Source organism: Anticarsia gemmatalis, chromosome 9 (genome assembly GCF_050436995.1).
Source record: "Anticarsia gemmatalis isolate Benzon Research Colony breed Stoneville strain chromosome 9, ilAntGemm2 primary, whole genome shotgun sequence".
Taxonomy (NCBI): domain Eukaryota; kingdom Metazoa; phylum Arthropoda; class Insecta; order Lepidoptera; family Erebidae; genus Anticarsia; species Anticarsia gemmatalis.
In genome coordinates, this window is record NC_134753.1 from 6,079,418 (window position 1) to 6,092,259 (window position 12,842).

A 12,842-nucleotide genomic window follows, 5' to 3' on the forward strand; every position below is an offset into this window, starting at 1 on the left:
GGCCGCAATGACGGTCAAATGTATGTGACTAATACGTGCACGTTGACGTATATGCAAATTGAAATCTATTGTAGGACTACTGCACATGTATTTCGGTTGGCTAGTATTGGGTAGATGCGATTATCTATCTATAGATGATAGAAGCAAGGCTGAGGCTTATTGTATTTGTTTGAAGTAACGACGTTAATTTCAGAGTCGTGTTCGTTTCAGTGAACTTATGAATGAATGATAGCAACACTCTAAATGAAAATTAGAAATTGACCCGGATGGAAGTGTATTCTGACGATATAATATCAAATTCCTCAAATTCGAGGAGTATCTATAGCAGGCATCAATAACCCTCCATTCCGAACATAATGTACACATAATTGGCGTAACATTTCCATTGCGAACCCTTTCAAGACGCCCGTAATGTTGAGGCCTACATGTTATTTAATTACGCAATCTCGAACACAATGAGAATTATACCAACTCTGTTTCTTGTCTCAAATGCATGGATAGGGGGACCACAGGTCCGGATTTGGTTGAACGAAGAACTCCTTATAAGAAGCAAGTATGCAAACTTAAGAAACTATTGAGTATGTTGTTATTTCTTCTCTAATTCTTAATTTTTTTAAAACATTTTTCTGACAAAAAATAGAAGTCTATACAATATTCACAGATGTTTTTTTTATATAGATGTCACTGCAATTACTTATAAGCCAAATGAAGAAAAAACAACTTTCATGGTCTTAAGTCTTATGAATGACAAAACAATATCAAATCCGTACCTGTTTTCAAAAGGTTAAGTCATGACCGGAACGTCTCAAAATCATAGGGCGAGAAGTATGGGAGCCTTGCCGATTCCCTTCAAACTCTCATAACATCCTCGGTAATGAAGGAGCACGCACCCTTGAGGGTGTCCCTTACTGGGGTTGCACAGTCCGACTCAATTATAAATGAATATATCAAGACAAGGAAGATTTTCTCGAAACCCTATTCAATCTGACCTAAAAACCAAATAGGTAAATTGACAATTTTATATTATGGATAAGAGAAAAGCGATATAATTCCTAAGTTTTAAATAAAAGAAATAACAAAATGACATAATTCAAAACTCATATCTAATATTACAAAAATTACACTAGTAGTTATAAGTGTATAGTTGTATACTTTACGAAGAAGTTAATGTTGTGAAGTAGATTCTATTTTCAATAGTAAATTAATTACGTAGATCAGCATGAAGCATAGCATTTAAATAGAATTGCCGTGCATTACGAAAACGCTAGATTCCTACGCGATACTGGACTATTCAATATTAAATATGAATGGACGTGGTCCGCGAAGGTTGATTAGGCTCGTCGGCTCTATTCCAATTTTCATGGTGGAGTGCGATCCACCACCCTGATTGATTGTTATTGGATCGCGGTAGCTAGTAAACAGCCAGGACTTGCCCCACAAATGAAAAGCTTTTCAATACGTTACATGGTTGGTTATCGATATGATATTGAATACCTGTCTTTATCGTTTAAGTTAAAGTGATCCAATTACTCCCTGAACAACATAATTGAACTTTATTTTTTTGTTGTCCAAGTACTCGTAGTAAGATTAGATCTGAAGAAATTAACATTTTATGAATCTTCAGATGGGATCGATCTATATCAGATCGGCCATTTCACTGTTATTATCGAACAATTTAACACCGTTCTCTCATTTTTGTTATCCCGGGGCTATGTTTTCCAAACTCGACCGCTGCAGTTTTATATCTGCGGTGAATTTTAATAGATGTCGACAAAAACATTTAGATTGTAGGAACACAAAGAGATTCAGTTAAAATTGGAACATTCCCGTGTCAATAGCGAAGTTTTAAAGTGTATTGGAGCAGTGACTATTCATCTCAGGTTTGTTGGTCCACTATAGATTGCGCGAGCTTTTGTAACTAAAGTTGTATTTCACAGCGTCGACGCGTATACCGCTATCTGATGATTGGTTTTTGGCAATTAACAGTATTGCTCACGTCGCAATCGAGTTCATTCACCGTGTGAATTATGTATGGAGCCTCCATTTCCCTCTTTGTTGCCCCGTTCTACCCACTTACACCTATATGATAACCGAAATATTAAATCTTGTGCGTGCATCGCACAATTTTAACCACCACAGCTTTTATGAGACATTTACGAATTAAATAAATACAACCAAACTTATGAAGTCATATATTTTTAAACGTTAAATATTGTTTTGTTATGTGTAATTACAATCACAAACTAAAGTGAGTAAGTGTAAGTGGTGAGTAGTGACAGGTTGCGTGCTCGTCACCTGTTTATATTGCAGTGAGACTGTATTTCTTTAAGATAATTACTAACAACCCGTACAGTAAAATAAATTACTAAATGCTTTCATTTGTTTTAGACTAATGCACAAAATAATTTTAATTGTATTATATATTAGATAATAACGTTGGATTAGAGAACGGAAGGGCCGTCGATAAAGGTGTTAGCACGACTAGAGAAGTTGTCAAAAAGCTTTTAAACTAGATCGAAGATCGCCAAATAGTCTAGGGAAGCCATTAGCAGCAATTTCGCGGCTAGTATAAACGCTGTACAATTTGCACTCTTTAAGCACCCGCCGTAATGAACATTATAACAAACTGTTAGTCGCAATTTTGTAGTGTGCAGTTAGCGGTCATATAATTATAATGCATGTTTCAGAAGCAATAATTATTTTCATTATACGCAACGGCAAGCTCGCTGCGACCTGTCGTCCCTTTATTAACATTTAAATTTATATTACATTTACACAAGAGAAATGTCTACCTTGATAAAATATCTACGCCACCTTTATGTTGTCTGTGACATGTAAAATTGTTCTCGACGCTGATGGGGAGGGAGTTAATACGTTATTATTTAAACTGTAGAGCTCAATATGGCGCGTGGTATTGTCTTCAATAGAATTAAACCCTTTGTCTCAAGGCGTCAGTTCACCGTTGCCGTGTCGCTTGACATTTGTACAAAGGTTACCTCCATTCTGTCGGTTTTCTTTTTACTGGCTGACACAGCGTTGTGTTTGTGAGGAAAGGGTGGTATTGTATTTGCTGCAGATTAACCTTTACGTTTGTTCGAGCTCTGATTGCACAATAGTCCCGTGTTATTTCTATAAACGATTTCATTATGATGAACTTTATCTAGATGCCTCCAAGCATACAAAGATTCAAAGCTATTGTAAATATTACAAGTTTTGAATTACGGCTTTATACATTTTCCAATTATGGTAGCGTTGACCCACAGTAATAAACGTACGCTCGTTATGCCGCAAACAAATTTAAACTTCCAATGTAGCGAAGCAAAATTGTCTTAATAAATAGCATAATTATGGTGATTACGTAGACGTCAAAGGAACCCATAAAACTATCAATGAACCTATAAATCGAAGAAAACGTTGGAACACGCGAGCACCGGGCTTGGGAAAGTACAGAAACAAATAGATAACGTTAACAATAAGAGACGGCGTGAGGTTATAACGTGTGAAAATACGTATAAAAATGGAATTAATTGAACACCCGCAACACATTGTAGCATAAACAATTATGGAAGAGGCGCCGATGGGTCGGTGGCACGGAAACAAAATTAGCAACATAAGGCACCACCGCGTGTTATATGAGAAAATAATAGTTTTAATGTAGGAAATAAATAACGCGCCGACGAGGAAGACAATGCTCTTGTAACAAGATCTTCTGTTAATTGTGGCCAATGCGGAGCCGACCATTCATTCGTGATTTATGAACGAGTTCAAATTAAGCCCTATTTCTTCACGAAACCCGCGGTACTCAGCCTTGTAACATAAAGGTTTCTTCATAGATCATCACAGAATACGAAATATTTTTTTATCACTCACCTCTCATTTTCTGTTCATCCAAGAGTTGCCTCTCCAAGTTGTCTTTAACTTCTCGTTCCCGCAATACATCCATTTTCAGTTCCGCTGCAAAAACAACATCATCTTATTCAATCTTACATGAAAAGTATTTATAACTTAATCCATTGTACATTTCGTTCTAAGAATCAATATCGTAAAGTTCAATAATAGATATTCCAATAAAAGAAAATGTTGGCATAAACAACGTTTTAAGTTAAATAAATGGTTCATTGTACACAAAAGGCATTGTATAAATTTAACAGTGAGCTAAACCGGTAACAAGGCCTTCAGCAAGGGGCCGATTAGGAGCATAAACACGGATTAACTCATTCGGAATCCCGGTACTATTGTGAAGGAGTCGAATTGAGAGATTTGCATAACTTTCAATTAGATCTAACCTAACGGAAATGATTAGGGGAGGAACTTCCGATTTGTGTGTAGATATTTGTTATCCAACTAAATGCGTAATGGATCGATGTATTGAATTAAATGTAAATTACTTATGTATTGGCTGCCAGGCATCTATAGCTCTATTTCTGCCGATAAATAAAAAACCTATTAGCGCTAATAATGAACGTTTACGCAAAGTGGTTTTAAGCGAGCGACGGAGTAGAACATTAGTAGTATTCTATCGATCGCCTACATTACAAATTAAAAAACCCTATTTTATTCACACATTTAAATTGCTAAACATTTTATGAACAATATTTATAATGCTACTTCTCCAACAATAAATTTCAAATAGCGTCTACTCTAATTAGTTGCAGGTGGGTTAGTCACATTATGCATGGCAGTCACATTGAGTGCCAATGTCATCCTGAGAAGTTTATAGTAATTGAAAATAGTGTCGTTATCAAGTACTTCAGAAATTATTCGTTTGCATAAACCAACCTTATCTTCCGGTTTACTTGAAGCATGTTTATAAAGTACACTAATGCAAGTCAACATATTGGACCCTACGCATTCAATCAGGTTAATCTCGCCATCGATAAGCGCCTAATATCCAGCCATACGTATGTAAAGTCATCTGAGGAGTCGAATTTGAATAGAAAGAGGTCATGCCCGTTCACAGTTTAATTTGGTCCCTTATTCAATTAGGTACCTAAGCTGCGTCTATCTAATGGAGGTCGTAAGGGGATCGCGCTGATTAACTCGCGTTGTTAGCACCTACGGTTACTGCATCGCATTACTTGAAAGATTTAATTTGAAAACGCCTGTGCTCACGTAAATGTTTACGATAAATGGAGGTGAATAGGGTGACTTTTTGAACTTTACGGACCGTTGTTCGTTGTTTAAATCGCTTTAGATTAGGTATGATTTCTAGTTTGAAACAACACAATCATATTTCATTAGGAAGTAGACAGAGATTTAATAGCACCGACCTACGTAATGTGGGTGGAGCTATAAGCATGAATCAATAAGAGATATCTTGGCTACATTTGTATAAATACTGAGTGTATACGATCTGAGAGCTTTGCGCCGATGTCGGTCCCGCAACTATCTTGTTCAATACAACGAGAACAGTCTCGCTTAATAATTCCGTTAGCGTTTTAATTATTCCCGCAGATTCGATGTAAGGTAACAGTCTATTACAAACCACCATCGCTACTATATCCATAGTTATACCGGCATTACCCATTTCAATTAATATTATTTCATTGCATCTGAAGTGAAACAAGTGCGGTATTGTGCTATTGATAAAATTTACTTTAAAATTTACGATGGAAAATAACCTTTGCTGGCAAGGATGTTGCTATTCTACTTAAATATCTGTATACGTAAAAAGTAAAACATATTTTATTTCATAAATTTTCACCGATTACAATAAAGATATGTTAACAAGAATAATTAACTTAACAAATATACACCCAATTACGAGAAACTTCGAAGCGTCAAAACGAACTGGTGACTACCGATATGAATCTACAATGATACCAACATACGAGCAATAGGACGAAGAGGTCCTAAGGGCCAAGAGGTAGCCGGCCCACTATCGACGGACAAAAATCAGCGATAAACAAGAGACAAGTTAACTTGTGTTCGCTGTTATAATAAGCTCCCGAGATATATGTATGAATATCGCACAATAGCTATCTCGGATTGTGATCTTGTAAATTGAAACATTGCCTTACTCATCGGTTCTTACTAATATTGTGTTGTGTTCATTCGAAGACCTCGATCGTTGTTTGTAATGATATATTTGCTTTTATAAACTGCCATTGTATTTTGCATGGAAATAGGAGTTTCTCTCAATAAAATTTATATTTAATCAGGTTTTAGAAGCTAAATTCTCTTGTACTATTGAGCTAGGTAAGAAGATTTCATAATCGATGTCAATTAACATAAACGACTCGCTCTCCATGAGTTACACGCACACTGTCTAATTACCTTGTAGTTGTTGAAACAACACACTTGTTAAGCGACTTCAAAAAGAAGGCGGTGCTTATTTTATCGATTTGTCATAAATACCCTGCCGCAACATCTACAACAGTTTTTTATTAGCAAAAAGCGTCAATCTCAAGACCGCATCGGTTGCAAGATTAATTTCGAATCAATCCCGGTGTATGCTGTAATTTAAGGGGCTTTTAGTTAAGAGTGGTTTCGCACATGAGACGTAAATTACCTTTGTCGAGGGATGGCCATTAAGGGCCCGCGTCGGTATGCGGCGTATCTCAGCATCTCGCGATTTGCGAGTAGAAGAGCCTTAACAAAAGGTGCTCCCGGTGGTCCCTGCGTACTTACCGACCATCTAACTATCTCTGTATTGTTTTACAATAACGATAGAGACGCTTCATATAGATCGATTACTACGATTACTCCGCTACGCAGCTCCGATAACACTCCATTATTGAATATTTTATGATTATAAAAACACAATCTAAATCGAATGAATTAAAAACCATTACCACATTAAAATTAGCGACCAATAAATCATCACAACACAGACACTAAGAAGGCCCGAAATCGATCCTATGAAAACGTTTATCCATAAAAACAAGAGAAAACCAAAACATAAGCGGAACACTCGATTATTAAATCGATCTTTATATCGGATCAATCAAATTTAAAACCTGATCGAGTTGCGTCCGACGAAAAAATTATTACTTTATAAATAAAATAACAATAAAAACGATGCGCTCCGTTCAAGGGAATATATAATTATGGACAATTATTATGATATCGAAACTCAATGGTTGATAGATGATTGAAAGGATCGAGACCCATAAACAAAAGGATCGATTTTGATTACGCAATTTAATAATGTTTCGGAGGTAAGTAATTAGCTGATAATCTTATTTGACATATTATTATAATCGGTTTTCAAAGGAGGATACGGAAAATCGACTTGTTTTTTTATGAACCAGCAGTCAAATACGATTCTCGAATGGGGAAGGGTCGCACGAAGAAAATTCTATTTCTCTTCAATTTCAGCGCACTCAGCAAAAACAACAATAATATTTAAATTTCGAATGTGACGCCCTTTGAGAGTTGCTCAACAGGCGAGATCAACTGAACACCGACTTATTTTGTGTAACGACTCCTTGGAGATCTGTTTTGATTGGATTCAAATCAGAAAGTAAATCTGCAGAGAAATAAGAATGTTCTTATATTTACTAATTCGCATAATTTAAGAGGTGTTAGACAAAACTGAGAATTTATTACCTGTCTCAAATAGCTTAACTACAGAACAAAATGGTTTAATTTCAATGAAACATAAGTCATAGGGTGTGCGAATTAAGACATATTTTCACGGCCCCTGCCATCGCGAACACGAAGTTGAGCTTGCAGTTAAAATAACAATTAAAGTCTTGGTAAAATTTACGACTCAAAACTGGCAAAATAATTTAAACGAGCGTTGCGGTAGAAGCGACCGAAATGGGTCTTTGAAATGGGAAACAAAAGTATGCATTCAGATCACCCCACGAATTGCCTTCAGACGTTTTACCTTCAGTAAATCGAAAGCCTCGCATCGTCTTAAGGTGAAATTTTAATAGTAATGCCATAAGGAAATATTACTAAGGAATATTGTTGATTTAAGCACTTTTAGAGTCTTAACAAAGACGCCGGGTAAGATTTACACGGAGCTTTTACGCGCGGATTATTATTTATCTGGAATTATACGAGTCAGGTATCTCTACTTATAGATTAAGTATAAACACATTAACTGAATTGACGATCCACTTAAAAGGTAAATTCAAAGTAACGGTAATGGTTGTCATGGCGCGGAAAACGAATTTTCTTCCCTATGCCTTTTTTAAATTTACAAACCGGCGGCAATTTTATTTTATTGTTATTAGATTTTTCCGGCTTATGTCACACGACGATGTCACTGCGGAGGATTATTCCCGCAGTCTCCACGCTAATAATCATAAGAATTGCTTCCCTTTATTATGTGTGAAATTTAGAGCATAAAATCTTTTGCACTCAATTCTTTATTATGCAAAATTTCACCCTATCTGCCGCAAAATAAGGGTACTTTTTAAAAGCCAAACCCTCGAGTGCCCTTCATAAAAAACACACTGTCTAGTACTACTTTATTTGACGGGAAGATTTTGTCATACATGTGTAACACATAATTTTATGAATATATTATAAGGGATTTGCATTTGGTATGTCGCTACAGAGTCGTAGGTTTGACGAGCATCGTAAACCTTGCTACTCTTGTATAGCCTTATTACTATAGTAAAGGTACAAATAATGAAGATGTCGTCGCAAAATGGATTAAAAAGTAGTAGCGTATCGAGCGTGCACTGTCTGAATAACTCGTGGTGTTATCGGCGCACGCGCACCCAATCTGCGATCGAAACACACCGGATAAGATTATCCAGTAGCCCTGTATTATTTTAATGAGACTACACGACTCCTCGAGATTCGATACGATACGAAAAAGCTTAGGTAACGAAGGGAATAAAAAATATACGGGTCAAAAGAGATATCAACCGGCCGAGGCGAGATGACAGGCCGGCCGACGGGAATACTTTTCCGAGAGGGATTTTTAAATTAGCCACCGAACACGATAAACTCGTGTACATCTACATACCAGCTGACGGCAGATCGGCTGATACCATTATGTCTCTGGTAAGGCACCGATTAAAAAATATCCACATTTATAAGCGGACAACATCTGGTGGTATTTAAATAAGATATAAACGCGGAGGTCCGCGAATGTTTTGTTTTTCGACTACACATTTTCTTTCCCCGGTGGATGCTCCCCTCCTCGGATATATTGGTATTAAAAATGTAAGGGAGATTTATGCGAATGGCTCTAAGCTTTCATTAGTTGTTTCTTATGCGGTGTTTTTGCGGTCGCCGCTCCCTGACCGGTAATTTTTCATTTTTGTGCAAACTTCCCGATGTTTCGGGCGCGTACCCAAATTTAACTGCATATAAAGAATATTAATGCTCCTCGGAGTCGCGGGCAGGTGTACGCTATGACTTATTTTATTTCAATTCCCCATCTGCAATGGGAATAGAAATTGCTAGAAATGTTTTTAATGAAAAATAATGGAGCGAGTTCTTTTTATGGAGGAAGAATAAAAACATTAATTCTGTGCATACTTTTTGTTGGAACCGAGTAATTGTGAATTAAAGTTAATGGATGCAAATATAACTAGAGTCATAAACAAGACTATCCAACATATTATTCCGGCTTGTAATTCCGTATGTAAATTACGAGTAGAACAAGCGTTCACATCTCACCCCATGGAGACAACACCCGCCCACTGTAACGTGAACTTGAATTAGGGCAACGACTCTAATCATAATAGCTCTTATTTCTTGGATACGGAAATAATACTAGTAGCTTTGGGTTATGTCAGTTTTAAATATTAAGTAGGCATTTAAAGATGAACAGATATAACCACAATATGACATGGAACTGAACTTCAAATGTTTTGAGAACTATTTTGTTAAGTAGGTATCCACTTTTGGTAAAGCTGAGTTAAGACTATTTGACATAATCATATGGCAAATAATCATAACACGACTTTCGATTTCAGTACTAACTTAAGTCTAGAGTAGAGCCAGGTAAAAAACAGTAGAACTGAGTCCCAGCACTGCTTATGAATTAGGTGCTTAGTCCATAATTACAAATAGTGAAGACGATTGATATAGCGATGTCAGTAGTCTCATTTTAATTAATACCTGGGACATTGTTTATTTGTTAAAACCTATGACATACCCCGTCGTTAGGGCATTTGACATTCAGAAGGTTTTTTCGACATAAGAGAATAAAGTAGTATAATAGTCCACTATGGTTACAAAGTTCGTACATTTATTTGATGTAAGCGGCACGCACACAATTCGGCGTGCGTCACATTAAATTATTTCAACTAAGTAATTCCGAGCGGTTAATTATTGCGCACAACCTGCGACGAGAGTTGAGAATGTAATTATTATTAAACTTTACGATTGTCTCACTTTACCCCTTTGCTTCAAAGCTCGAGACAAAACGACTAAACCGCCATTCAAACGCAACGGAAACACGACCCTCCCACCCGGACGTTAAATCCAATTTAAAATGGCTTATCCAAATATGTACACCATTTGGTATTCGCACTTCTTGCTACTAGATCCCGAGATCCTGAGGGAGTTTCTTAGCTTGTTGCGGTACAGGATTCATATTTGAGCCACTGTCTATAAATTTATATGTACGAATAAATTTGTAGATATCTTCATAATTGAAAAACAATTGTATCTTATATTTTACTTAAGCTCCTTTTAATCTCGTAAAATATCACTGAATACAATTTATTTTCATAAAACCTTTCTATTTACAGTGTTACGAAATCTGTTTTTATCAAAAACTCGATCTAAGGAGCCTTCCAAGTTAATGTGCCATGCTTTTTCTAAAGCAAGCTAAAGCCCCTCAAAACATTAACCAATAATATAGAGAAGTAAGTTTGCACGTGTCGTACAAAGTTGTATATTTCAATACATTAAACACACGAGTGAGTTGATAGATTCAACAGTAGTGCTGTGGCCTCGGGCGCTAGAACATCATAACCCTTCACTGAAATTACTTTATTATTATTTTAAACTATAGAACTTTGTGAATTGTGAATACAGATTATTTTGATACAAATAAATACCTCTGTTTAGTCAACGGCATTTGGATACGAATCTACTTTGGAAAACTAAAGCTTACGGCGACTCTACATAATTTAAGTAAAGTAATTTAATGTAATGAATAATCGTACTGTGCTTTAAAAGACAAACTAGTTATGGCCAGTCGAATCGAACAAAAACTAGCGTACTTTAATAATATATTGATTTAATTTTCAAACATAATTTACACAAGAACAATAATAATAATTAGTCATTAAAGTGTCAGCAATGATATATCACCTTCACAGAGACACTAAGTTAATCAAAATCACACACACATACATACCCACAGACGCTTACAAAGACAGATACATGTATAACAATAGGTCCGTGTCGACAAAGAAGTGAAATTTAATATTTCCATTGTTAAATATTTAAGCATTATGCCGCAGGAGTAACACGCTCAAAAGTTTTCCCCTAAGAAAATAAGGATAATTATTTATCCTTACACAAACACGGAAGAAGCATTCTCTGATACAATAATAATAATTGACTCGTGCCTTCTATTTATTCTATTTTAAAGTACATAGATAATTGTAGCCGGCGACCTTTTAAATGAAAATGTCATGACTTCGTACCTTTAAAAACTAATATTTGTAATAACAACTGCTCAAAATATGCAAAAAGCGCATCTTCTATATAATTATTTCCTATAATTTGCTCGATTTATAATATTAAATATTACACGATTGTTACTGTTTTTTATTTATTTATGCTTCCTGCTAATAGGTGGATTTAATGCCATATGCATTGTTGATTCACCCCCGGTCAACCTTGGGTAAGGCAAATATTCTCAAGGTTGGCAAAAAATATTTTTTATAAAATTCTTCTCTTTTGATTCAGCTTTTTATCATTGTGGGTTCAATGGGTTGTGTTACTGGATCCTTTCTATATAAGTACTTGTGGAATACGGTCGCTAATCGCAATTGGGGGGTATAAAATGATGTCCGAACCTTTAACCATATGTCAATAATGTGTAAAATGAGCATGTACCAATCAATCCAGTTCACAGACTGCACATAGCAGGTAATCCGGTAAGCCACATTGAATATTCAAAGTGTGCGTCGCTAGATGGCGCGCGTGTGGTCGAGTCGCGTGCGCAATGTAACCGGAGCGACACGCGCAAGTAATCCAATATGGCCGTCGTGTCTCTCGCGTATCGGTACATTGCAGGAATGGCATTTTAATATCCCGCACTTAATGTCACTTATTGTTTACTTAGTTCATCGAGCGAGCTAAAACCACAATGGTTAGCTAAACTTACATACATAGATTTTCATAGACGGTTCTGAGCGAGTTCATACTAAATTGCAAATCTTTTGTAGTTCGAAGTTATAATAAGTATCGGTGTGGATGTAAACAAACAAAGATTGCATTAAGCGATTTTTGCAGCACACCTCGGGTTGCACAATGGTGCGAAAGCTGGCGCGGCGCGGCAACAATGCGTCGTTGGTTGTATCAGCGCCGGCGCATCTCGCGGTGGCTCGTTAGGCCGCTGGGGGCGGTTGTTTGCGCTGAGATGGAAGCTAGCTCTCAGCTGAGTTATGACGGCCGCGCGTGATCCACTACTACACCGATGATTCTATGCTTGCTAAACAGCACGAGTCAATGCCATGTAAAATCAATGAAATGCTGAATCAATTTACCATTTTATAATAGAACACGATATTGTTCTAATAAGCTGTTGCTCAAACCGAAGCTAAAGCTTTCAGTCGTTGACGAAGTGACTTCAATGTATCGTTATATTTCTATACTTCAAAAAATTGTTAGTGCCCGTCAAAGCACTTATCCACAATAACCTTTTCTAAGAAAATTGTCTAAAGGTTACAGTGTATTTAAATGTTTTA

General features: G+C 36.4%; 1 protein-coding gene across 6 annotated transcripts in view; it reads right to left on the reverse strand.

Annotated features, from left to right (window-relative positions):
• The window catches only part of dac (dachshund family transcription factor), a 132,410-nt gene that overhangs the window by 26,255 nt on the left and 93,313 nt on the right, over window positions 1-12,842 (reverse strand). For all 6 annotated transcript variants that reach the window (XM_076118258.1, XM_076118259.1, XM_076118257.1 and 3 more), the window contains one exon: window positions 3,871-3,954. In XM_076118258.1, the coding sequence (XP_075974373.1) occupies window positions 3,871-3,954 (84 nt within the window). The remainder of the gene's footprint in view (window positions 1-3,870; window positions 3,955-12,842) is intronic.